Source organism: Periplaneta americana, chromosome 17 (genome assembly GCF_040183065.1).
Source record: "Periplaneta americana isolate PAMFEO1 chromosome 17, P.americana_PAMFEO1_priV1, whole genome shotgun sequence".
Lineage (NCBI taxonomy): Eukaryota > Metazoa > Arthropoda > Insecta > Blattodea > Blattidae > Periplaneta > Periplaneta americana.
In genome coordinates this window covers 28,196,520-28,209,131 of record NC_091133.1, presented here as the reverse complement: position 1 = coordinate 28,209,131, position 12,612 = coordinate 28,196,520, and the positions used below count along the sequence as shown (strand labels likewise).

The following is a 12,612-nucleotide window of genomic DNA, read 5'->3' as shown; positions in this document are numbered from 1 at the left end:
TTTAGTGTACAAGCCAACAATCAAGCAAGCACTTTCGTTTACTAGCTACTATTACGAACTTGATTGCTATGCACTATGTAGCTTTGGATCGTAACTTCTGATGTCACATCCAGCTATTTAGTCAACAATTTAGTTCACTTCAGTTGTAAATGTAGCTTTGAGAGACAGCCTAATGTTCACTTGCTGATCAGTGCTGATTATCTCAGCGTCTTGACATTGAGTTTGAGTCCTGCCTTCTCACTTTTACCTTTTACTGCATTACTTTTCATGATTTTTTTTTTCACCATGTAATATCATATACTCATACACAATCTTAATTTAATTAGCAATAATCTTATACACGGCAATGTATTTGCAACATTCATGGCGAAATAAAAGTGGTGATGGTGGCAGCAGTGGCATAAGTAACAATAAGGCTGATTACAAATGATAACCGCTGCTGCTGCATCAATCAATCAATCAATCAAACAGTGTACGTGAATAAATCGAGTGCACAGGTTTTACAAATTAACATGGGGACATAGGTAAATACCGTGCCAGCTATTAAAACTCACTCCTGTTTGATTGATTGATTGATTGATTGATTGATTGATTGATTGATGTGGCAGTAGGTACCATTTGTAATCAGCTTTATTGTTATGTACTTAACGGATTATTATACGTAAACCTAGTCATCAGTGGTTGTATGGGTCATTAAAGAGAATTTCCAAATAATTTGTCTCCCTATTCTTTTGCAGCTGATATCTTCAAAACTAATATAAGGTACTATACAGTATTTCTTCAAGTTAATTTAGAAATGAATATCCTTTTTTCGTTTTTGTCGCAGAAATGAATTTTTATATACAGAAACAGCCAATTTTTGCTGTCACACTTATGATAAAACCTGCATGTAGTTCTTGGTGCATATTTCAGTCACATTTTGTGTTTATTTCTAATAACAAAACAGCCTGTCCCGAGCATAATTGATTGTTCAAGTAGCTGCATGTTTTTCATTAATGCCCACATCTTATTGTGATCCACACTGTCGAAGGCTTTCTTGTAATGTGTGAAATATAGAAGGATATTCTTGTTACAGTCCCAGTTTTGCTTCTTAATGCAAAATAGGTTAATGATTTGATCTCTAGAACTCGCTTTCTTCTAAAATCAGTCTGTACTAGCGACAGTTCTCTTTCTACATACTGCTGCAATTGCTTTAATATGATTTTAAGCAGGATTTTACTGGCATGTGGAATTAATGAAATGGTTAGATCATTTTCACAAAGCTTATTATCACCGTTCTTAGGAAGAAGTATGAATATGGACTGTTTCCAGGTTTTATGCCATTTCATTTTTTTCCCCACATGGCATTGCACAGGGCCAGAAGCAGTCTTTATAAAGCCCTGTTGGTATTTTATAATTTTCCAGTGCTTTTTTAATTGGCATTTGTTCCAATGCCCATTCTATTTCCCTTTCTGAAATGATTGACTCTTTATCATAGGCCTAAGTGACTTTTTCTACCTGATCACATCTTTGAGCTTTATATAACTCTACTGTATATTGTCTCCATCTTTGGACTGTTTTATCTTTCTTGTACAGCAATGTTTCATCTTCTCCTTTAAGAAGAGAGATATTCTAGAGATATGTTCGCTAGGCTTACTTAGTTCCCTAACTATTTTGAACATATCTTGAGCCTTTTCCTGTTGTCCTCGATTTCAGCACACTTACTTTTGATATAGTTGTCCTTGTCTCTCTGACCATGCCTCTGAAACAGTACTTCTTCGGCTTTGCTCCTCTGATCTGCTATCTTGATGGTTTCTACCGAAAGCCATTTTGATTTCTTCCTGTTGACCTCTCTTGAAAATGAAATCACCAAATATTTCGCTTTTTATCACCTGACTTTTTTCTTGCCAAAGGCTGTTGAGATCTTTGTTTGTGCATACTATGGAGTGAAATTTGCTTCCTGTCTCTTGTCTGTATTGCTGTGGAATATTTTCAAGATCGATGTTGCTTGTGTGTACAGGTTTGTTTGTTCTCTTTAATTACCTTTGCAATTAGCAGTTTATGGTCCAAGCTACAGTTCGCTCATGGCACTCTCTTTGCATTTCTCCATCTCTTTCTACAGTGAAGTCTCTTTGGTTTTTGTAATTACCATCAGGTGATGTCTATTTCTGAAGTTTGTTCTTAGGTTGTTCGAACATCATGTTTGCTAAGAATAAGCAGTTTTCCACGCGAAACTCAATGAACTACCCCTTTCATTCTTCTTTCCCAGTCCGTAATTTCCCTTGATTCCTCTTACTCTTCCTTCTCCTATGGCATTCTAATTGTCTAATATAAAATATAAGCTACTCCATTTACATTGTCCAGGGAAAATACTCTTTTATTCACTGATTTGTAGTACTGTGCGTAAGTAACACCTGTGTACTGTTGCCAAGAACTAATACTGTGTTGGCTGCATCGCATCTTGTTCGTCTGCTTCAGTTTTCCAAGTATGGCACATGTGCAATGAATATCATTATAACTGTTTTGATAATGTAATATAATTAATATATTGTATTTGTGACTTCTGGAGAGTACCAGTACTGAAAAGCTTGGGAAGAGTTGTAACATGTGTGCAGTAACTTATGAGATATTCGTGAAAGCCATACTGTATTTTAGAGTAAAGCTTAAATTATTATTATCGAGCTTAACATAAGAGAAAAGTAAGAGCTGTTAATTTAAAGAAATATGTAGTGATTTCATATTCATAGCCTAATAGTGAATGTAGTAGGCCTACTCTTGCAGAGTACCAATTTGCAATAGGAATAGAGATAATAAATTTTAGATATAGGCCCTATAGATCTGTAGAGACTTACGAAAAATGCTCATAGTATACTACATTAGTACTAGTATTAACAATATTGTGGCACACAGTAAAATTGTAAATACTTCTGGAAAAAATGCTTTCAAATTATTTACTACTACTGCTGCTGCTGTCAGTACTGCCACTAGATCATGACCACAACCCCACCACTACCACTACTACTACTACTACCACTATTGTGGCTGCTGTTGCTGCTACTACCACTACTACAACTACCACCACCAATACTATTACTACTACTACTACTACTACTACTACTACTACTACTATACTGCTGCTATTACTATTGCTACTAGTTCATTCTATGAGGAATGGGACATCTCATCTAAGTTTTAAAATTATGAGACAAAGTGGTACTTTTATTTCAACCATTGGCTACCACTGTGTACTGGATATTTTGGTGGGACACTGCTTTTCTTATGAAACTGAGCTTCAAATTTTCATCATCAATATTTGCTGCTTGATTTTTCATGCAAATTTTAGTGATTTTAAAGTTAGTTTTCTTATCTTATATCATGATATTAGTAAACTGTTTTAAGATTTGGTATCTCCAAAGCCCTGAGTTACATAATTTAATCGGTAATTTTATGCTAATGCAAGCATTATATACCATACTTTCTAAAATACTAGGAATTGTATGTTTTTTTTTCTTTGCATTTCATTTTATAATATATTAATTATAGATTGTAATGTCTTCCTTGAATACATTGTACTTCAAAATAAATTTTTTACTAAGTAATTCTGACCAAGTAATGTGAGTGACAGAAATCTGGCAGATTTTTCATAACATAAATATATTCTCAAGGATTTATATTCCTATCCAGTGATCACCATTATAATATTGTGATGTTCAACAGAAAAAAAATATCCATGTCCTTGTCTTGTAATGTAAGTGACAGTATATTTAGACCTAAACTTTTTTCCTTACTAGACTAGACGGCATTTCGGAAGGCGGTTAGCTTCTATATGCGCCATAGCATTTCTGGTATGTGACGTCACAAGCTTGTACAGTAGAACCAATTGTGAATCAGTCTATAACAAGCACTTCCCGAGTTCATTTGTTCACGTACGAGTGTTTCAGTACATTGAATAAGTAAAACTAACATTTACTGTGTGTATGTAAGGTAAATAAATGGAAGAAGAGACTGTAAAAAGACAAGTACTACACAAGCAGGTGCGGAAAATAGTGTTTAAGGTGTATAATTATTTTAAAAACGTTGAGCAGAACGCTGCCGGCCATCTTGATGCTGGCAGCAACGTTGCCAACATGCAAGAAACGGCTGCAGAAGCATGTGGTGTGGGATTGAGAACCGTGCAAAGAATATTGTTAGTGAAGGAAAGAGGTTTTGTTTGGTGTCATGCTTACAGTAATCAACAGCTAAGGTCATTATTGTCTTTTGATCATTTAAATTCTCTCCTGCGCTATTTGTATTGCACATGCGCATGAAGTACGATGTGGCAATGTTGTATGCTGCCTTGCTCTCTCTATCTGTCTCTCTCGACGCAAACACTAGCAGACAACCGCCTTCCGAATTGCCGTCGACTCTAATAAATTATGATTTCTCAAATAAGTGTTATACATATAAGATGTAATTAAGAACTTGTGGTGAGAGTTGATATATTGTAATGTGGAATGACTCTACTGCTCTGGGAGACAGTAAAGCATATGCTGTATGTAAATAAATGATTTAATTAGAAATACTGATTCATTAAATTACAGTTTTAGCCTACTGGACTTTTTTCAGGTGATTATGGAATATAAGGTTGGCAGTTTGGCTGACCTGATCTCGTCAGGGATAAAGTCTACTACTTCCAGGAAGAAAAAGTTGTTTAAAAATGTACAGAATACAGACACGAGCGTAAAGTTTGAGGCTGTACAGAAATCTAAAAGGAAGAACATAAAGAAGGAAGTAACTGAAGATACTTCACCAGTAAAATGCAAAAAAATTAAACTTGAGTAAGTACCTACATTTTTAAGGGCATATTTATGTTATGATGGATCAAGTTTTACAGAGTATGGTAGGCTACTAATAGTTATGCAAATAAAACTGTTAAAGGGAATTAAGTACATATTTTACTCAGCATCTCCAAAACTAAATGAATTGCTGATCCTTAGTCTCTTGTTGGTATTAGGGTTGCCGCTTTTCTGGTTTTGAACCTGACATCAGGTATTTGGAGCAATTGTCCAGTGTCTGGTTACATGTTAAAACCTGACATTAAATGTGAGGTATTTTTATTGGAGGTTCTTCAAGTAGACGAAGTTAATTTTATTCAACAAAAAATTTGGTAACACTTGCATCAATAATGATTGCTTCGATTCTTCTTTATTTTTATTACATTTCTGCTCACTCAGTTACTTATTGCCTGTCTTGCGTACATGGTCTGTTGCATTGTGAATATCCATACCAATTAGCATTGTCTTTCTAGAACAAATTTTCAGTTTAATAAGTGCTTCATGGACAACATCAAGGAATCGTATGAACACAAGATTAGCTAGAGCTGAACTCGTGTAAAGGTCAACTGTGCAATGTCTTATGGTGAATTCTTAGTGTGTGAAAATAAAACCTGAACTGATAAGTGCTGCTCGTAGGAACCAGAAATATAATTTTAAATTTAAAACAGCAAAAAAAGTCTATTTTTATTAGTAACTGTCATTTTTAGTTAATTGTTGCCTCTACATATAGAATTAAATGTGTGTAAATTAGTGCTGTGGGATTTAATTGATTAATCGATCAGTTTCTATTGTAAGATTAATTGATCAAAATATTTAATTTAATAATCGAGTCGATTAAAATTAATTGGTTGTTCTTGATATTAATTATTATTTTGTTAATGCAAACTCAGAGTAAAAATTCTGACAGTATTCGTCTCTCAGAAATTGCTCACTTCAAACACGATAATACCATTATTTTGTAATTGCAAAGCAGGTAGCATAGGGCAAATCTTTGCACAAACACTTCAGAAAGAGATTAAGATATGAAGACAGTGACCTGAAGTTGAAAAACAATGCGAAATCCTTGTTAAGTTTGTCAGCTCGTCTTCCTAGCATATGAAATACTTTTCTGGAATTCATCTCCTCATTCTTTAGCCATGGCTACAATGTGTGCAAGTAAGAGAATCTTCTTCTCTTTCTAAAATTTTGTAACTCCATTACAATAGGGGCCAGTCTGCTGTTCTGTTGCAGTTTCTTTACTGAGTTTCTACATGAAGCTCGTGTGTTTAGTTTGCTAAAGAAAAAAATCAGATTTCTGTGGTCTGTGAAAAAGTGAAAACTCCATTATGCCATAGGCCAATGAGAATTTGAGAAGTAAACTCGGATTTGGATTTAAATTGAACGATCGTGGAGAAGTGCTTGAGAGAAAAAAAAATTTTGTGTTTAGTGATGCAAGAAACATTGTTACTAAATGTAGAGTAGCACTTAATTCGGAACATGTGAATACACTCACATGTTTAAAATCATGGATGAAGCAGTATTAACTAGGTGAGTCCTCATACTTTTTTAATTTGTGTTTGTCTCAAAAATCCCTGGAGTATTGACACAAATTATAAGCCTTCATTATAAATATGCTAGTAAATAACTAAAATAGTATTGTTTTGTAATATAATGATACAGTATGTGTGTGTGTGTGTATATATATATATATATATGGGAGAGTCGGGTAGTACCGGACATCGGGTAATATTGGACAGTGAGTTTCTTTCATCTACCACACGATGATAGTACCTGATTGACATGGTTACGTTTCTGTGATGTCGCATAGAGAAACGTAACCATGTCATTCAGGTACTACCATATGGTGGTAGATGAAAGAAACGCACTGTCCGATACTACCCGACTCTCCCCTACTACATTTTATACTTATTGCTTATCACCAAACACAAATTAAATTTAACAATAAGTTAATTGTGTATTACAGTAGATTAAATGTTTTGATCGATCGACAGCACTAGTATAAATAGTTCTGTAGACAATGTTAAATTTCATCCAGTGGCAGTATTGTACTTTTGAATTGACTGAATTCTGTTTTATATGTACGATATTTATTTTAAGAAGATGAGATAATTCTGTTTAGAGTAAGTGGCAACTCTAGTTGATATCATTTTCTGCCAGGCCTCTGTTTCTCTTCAGTTAGCAGCAATATGTTCATGGACTTCCTCATAGTATTTTAATCTTGGTGAGAAACATCTTCCTTTAAGCATTTTTTTGGACATATTCATATCATCATAATGTTTATTTTACATTATACAACATATAAAGAGAAAATATTGTAATACTGTTGAAATATTTATCATAGGTCCTGCCTACAAGTATTGTTGAGAATGGCATTTCATCATGCGAGTAAGAATATTTACAAAACGAGGCCACAGGCCAAGTGTAGCAAACCTAAAAACAAAAACAAAAAAAACTATTTTTTAGACAGTTGTTCATCGATGGTGGTATAGAGACAATATCCCCATCTTCTGCACTATATATTCACCTTCATTGTAATAGTGAAACTTTATCATGTTAGAAGCAGGCAGTCATTACAACTCAGTTGTAGAGCATTCAACTACAGATCAAAAGGCTTCCAGTTCAAACCTGCAGGGTTCCTACAGTCTGATAAGTCATGGAAAATCAATTAAAAAAATTAGGGTCAGTAGAGGTCGGGGAATCCCCCAAAAAGTCATGGAAAGTCAGGGAAATGAGAAAGTTCCCCAGTGATGAAAACTGAGGGATACTCCAGTTTGTTGTAACACAAGTTGTAACGTTTTCTTACAGAATTGCTGTAGGGTGACATCCTTTATAACATGATTACAGTGCAGTCTCAGTAATTATAATAAAATAATTAATTGTAAAATAGAAAATAAATAAGACTTGATATATGAGCAGTGCTGTGTATAAATACATTTATCTGAATGTTCTTAGGATATGTCTGACTATACACTTATCACACAATTATTTAGACATCCTAATATTAAATTATCTTTTCCAGGTTGTAGGTGTAATGTTTAATGAACATTTTGAAATACAATGATGTGTACAAAAACAAAAAACTAAATTTAAACCATTTGTGGTTTGAGCCATAACTTTTTCCTCAGTTTGTATCATGGGTCAGTGCTATGGAAAATAAACTTCAAGCATATTGTAAAGTGTGCAAAAAAATTTTGAACTTAAACAATATGAGAAAGCAAGCTTTAGTGTCCAATGCAAAAGGATCAACTCATATCAAAATGATTGAAGTATAAGAAAGCAACTCTCTTTGTCAATATTTTATCGAACAAGGCCAGGTGGTTCTTCTTCAACAAAGGTTTCAGTTTGAAAGGCATGTGCATACAGCTGGACATTCAGTTTGATAATAAAGCTGGAAGTGATTCTGAAAATTGTTCTAAAGATTCGAATATTACATCACATAATGTTAAACAACAGGTAGAAGGTGTTAAAAAGGTGAGAATGGTGTAATATCTCAGACAATAGGTTTATTTTAAAAGATGATGTAACCAAAGTTGAAATCTGGGCACTGCAGATCATTTCGAACAAAATGTCTTTCAGTGCGTGCCATAATATAAACAACATTTTTTGGTTGATGTCCGTCCTATAACAATAGCTCAGTCTAGGACCAGACAAGGTTCCATATTTTATTGTTCAAGGGTTGGCTCCATACTTTCAGCTCAGTTTATTGGACCATCTAAAATTTTGTGACAAGTTTATTGTTTTGATGAATCATTGAATAAAATTGTTCAAAGAGGGCAGATAGATATCATCAGATTCTGGGACAACTCCAATCAGAAACTCAGTAGTCGATATCTGAACTGTATGTTTTTGATAAAAGTACTGCTCAGCATTTGCTGAAACAGTTCTTAGATGGCATTTCTCCCCTACCAATATCTAAATTGATGCAGGTTTCAATGGACGGTCCTGATGTCAATCATAAATTCTTAACATTACTTGAGCTTACTTACTTCTTAATATGTGTGTCCAGCTATAAGCTTATTACACGATGTCCACTGTAGATCAAATATGCAATTGTCCAGAGCTGCGGATTGGTGAGAATTTCATGTAATGAGTGGTTCTCCATTATTTCCTGCAGTTTATGGTTGGTGTTATTACATTGAAGTAGGATGTGTTCTATTGTTTCTTCTTTTGTTAAACAGTTTTGACATAGTGGTGACTGTGATAACTTGAACATTACTTGAAGATCATATAAAATGTATCTGCAGTGATGATGAAAAGCTGTTGAATTTAGGAACATGAGGGCTGTATGTTGTGCATGGTGCATTTAAGACAATAATGCGATCTGTCAATTGGTGATATGACGAATTTCTTGCATCACAGCCAGCTCTCGAGGATTGTTCACTGATTTGACTGGTTGTGAAACCTTTCCTTTGAATTTTTGTGGTGTTTGTTGGTTTGATTATTCCAAATGTTATGAAAGAGCTCTGTAGATATTTCATCATGTTGTCTTAAGCCAGTGTTGTCAGACAGCCTAAATGGAGCGGAGCTCTCCACTATAACGCGTTATGTGCTCCGATGCTTCCACAGACATAAGCAAGTTCACGCTCTGACTGGACATCTCTAGCACCGGTTTCGGAGCTTACAACTCTGACACTACTGTCTTAAGCAATCAAAACTTCCTACTACAATTCCTGTAGAAACTCTAAGCAAGCAGTGGTGGATCCGTTTGCAAAGTGTAAACTCAGTTTTTTGTAAGACAACTGCTGATGAGTATCACTATTTTTTTGTAGTGTTTCCAAACATCTAAACCAATGACTCCATACCACATCGAATATGTAGAGAAACTACTCAAAAACCTCATGACTCATGCAAAACCTGAGTTTTTGAAGTGTTCAGCACCAAATTTATTGTTAGTTGTAAAAAAATCAGAAAACCTGATTCTGATCAAAGATCAAAGATTTGGAGCAAAGTGTTTGCTTGATCAAATGAGAAACACCGTAAATGAGCGACAAAAAGTGGACTTTCTTAATGAGTGTCACTGTCACTGTATGATTAAAAAATTCAAAGAAAGAAGACTTTTAAAATACAAGGCTGTGAGAAGTCTCTCTTCTTTGGATCTATATGTCATCCAGCTGTCATCTCAACTTGGACAGAAAAGATTTTGCTTCCTTTTAGAGGAACTTCATAGTGTGAACCTCATAAATTATACTCTTACTTATATCAGATTTTGAATAATTAACTTTTATGGCTTAACAAAATGTACAAAAAACAAGTTACATATCACTGTTTTTTAAATATTTACTTTTAATTACACTTGCAAATGTTTTCATCCTCCAAAGGGGCATCATCAGGCATGAAATAATATTCAAATATCTAAAATCAAATGTATTGTGTTAGTATGAGAATGTTCTGTATGCGAGACTCTGTCATGTTGTGGTTATACACATGAATATTAAAAGGCAATAAATGTTATACAGCGTGACATGAGTCATAATATCGTGAATTACCTGAAAAAGATACAAATTACATATTATTGTAACTTTAATACAAAACAAGAATGTAACTTTTATTCAAAACAACAATAATAAATCACTTTCTATAAATTGAATGTAAACACTCCCGTCAACAATGGGGTTTCCACTCCACACCGCAACACAGTATTTGTTATTGCACTCCACAGACGACAATGACAATTTACTTGGATTATTGAGAACAACATTGTACTGTTAATCTTAACTAATGTCCACAAAGCACTATTTACAACACAAAATGGCCAGTTCTCAGTTCACAGTTCGTTTGCCTTGGCTAGTTCTTCTAGCTCAGTCACTCGAGTTCACAGTATCTCGAACCCCAGACCTTCAGAGACAGTCCACTGAACTTCGAACTCCGGTCTCGAAGCTGGCTTCACTGCTACACAGACTGGCTGGTGACCAGGAACTAGCAACGACTGTAACTGCAACTAACTCCTCAGCTCACTTGCATCTCCAATTTATAACTAGATCATCGTTTCGGGAAAGTACGATGCTGGAAATTTCTACAGATGTCCAGAAGGTGGCACCTCTCGATTTCTTCCATCAGTTGCAGGCACATTACTTCCCCCTCTCCCCCTATCATAATCATCCTATCACATCATCAGGGTAATGTAACTCCGCCTTCCAGGTGCCCCAACCTCAGAAGTGAGTTACAACTAAGCCATGGCCAGGAGAGAAGACCAGAAATGTCGAAAAGACAACCTGGTGGCATTGGATTAAAAAAAAAAATGTTGAATCCAATTATTCGACACTGATCAAATGTTGTATTCAATATAGAGTTGAAGTGAGTGGATATTACGAAATCACGTAACTACCATCATATGCTCAAGTATTTTAATCTGTAACAAATATGCAATATTGTAATACATAAAGTACTAAATTATGATTGTTTAATTTGTTTGTGTGGGAATTGTATACTGTCTATACTTACAGATTGCTGACCAAGGCTATGATGTGGAGGTCAGGTTAGATGGGGGGGTCAGAGCGAATGAAATATTGAGAAAGAATGGAAATTACTTTTAAAAGTTGCCGCTATTCAAAATCTTTACTGGTTTTCAAGCTGTGGTGAGTTATATAAAATACCATTTTCACTTGGCGAAGAACTCAAGTCAACCTTTTTTTTTTTTGTCTGTTAATACAGAAATCTTCGCTCTGATTTAAAATCTGCTTACAACATATTTCCATCACTTAAATTTTTTAGTTAATCGTGTGTTTTAATTAATTGCAAGTCACTTATTTTAACATTATCTAGACAAATATCATATAAGAAAATAAAAATTTAAGTCCAAATTACTGATTATTATTAATTAAGCTATGGTGAACCACACATGAGTACTAATGTTAGGAACTAGTGTGCGAATTCGTAAGAGTTAATGAAAACAATTAATAGGCCTATTTATACTAGCTAATATAAAAGTTTCTAGAGTATTTCATAGGAATAAAAATAAATACGAATGAGATTAGTTTTGACAAAAATTGCTATTAAATGTAGACTTATATTTGCTTTTAAGAATGAAACCTTTCGTAAAGGAAGAAAATGATCAACTTTGAAGTATTAAACGTTAGTAAGATGTTAAAAGACACAAATTTCATATGTAAGTTCTCTAATAACATTTCTGTACTAAACAGTGCTATGATATTCTGAAGGACTGATAAAAAGACAACAGAGATGCGAATATGAAATTATTGTTTATAGATAGGCTATATGTAGGCTAGAATTTTTCTCTTACGATATGTTAAAGATGTGAATAACTTACCAGTTTCTTTTAATTCCCATATTGTCCTTTTTCCTTATGTACTTGTAATCCTCTAGAATAAATCGTATAAAACCGGATGTTTTCTTACAATTCCCCACAGAACACCATCGTATAATTCACAGCAGCAGCGAAAAAACCATGCAGATGGCGAATCTAAATTTCAGTGCTGCAGTTTCGCAGATGCCTGGCGATACTTTCACGCTTGTGTGGTCACCTCATATACTGCAATGTACACTGAGGCAGTGGCAACTTAGTGAAGCGAAACATTTGCCACCGCTGCGAATATTTCACATTGGTGTGGGGAAGCCTTTACATTGGTTATTTAACAAGAAATTATTTCTAATAGTTTTAAGATCTCTGTTAATTTTAAATGCTGATTTTTGTTAATATAATATTACAGGCATTTACAATACTTGAATAGTTGATTTGGAACAGATTTATGCATTCTTTCAACAGGAATCTTGCACTGCTTATACAAATATTTCTCTACAAAAAATTAATCAAGTGTTCCAGGACAGTGTCATTAGTGTTAATCTGTGACCTCTTCGATTC

The 12,612-nt window shown here is 34.4% G+C and overlaps 1 protein-coding gene across 3 annotated transcripts in view; it reads left to right on the top strand.

Moving 5' to 3' along the window:
• The window catches only part of LOC138692591 (RNA-binding protein 34), a 56,168-nt gene that overhangs the window by 5,108 nt on the left and 38,448 nt on the right, over positions 1–12,612 (top strand). For all 3 annotated transcript variants that reach the window (XM_069815592.1, XM_069815591.1, XM_069815590.1), the window contains exon 2: positions 4,585–4,796. In XM_069815592.1, the coding sequence (XP_069671693.1) occupies positions 4,591–4,796 (206 nt within the window). In that variant the 5' untranslated portion in view covers positions 4,585–4,590. The remainder of the gene's footprint in view (positions 1–4,584; positions 4,797–12,612) is intronic.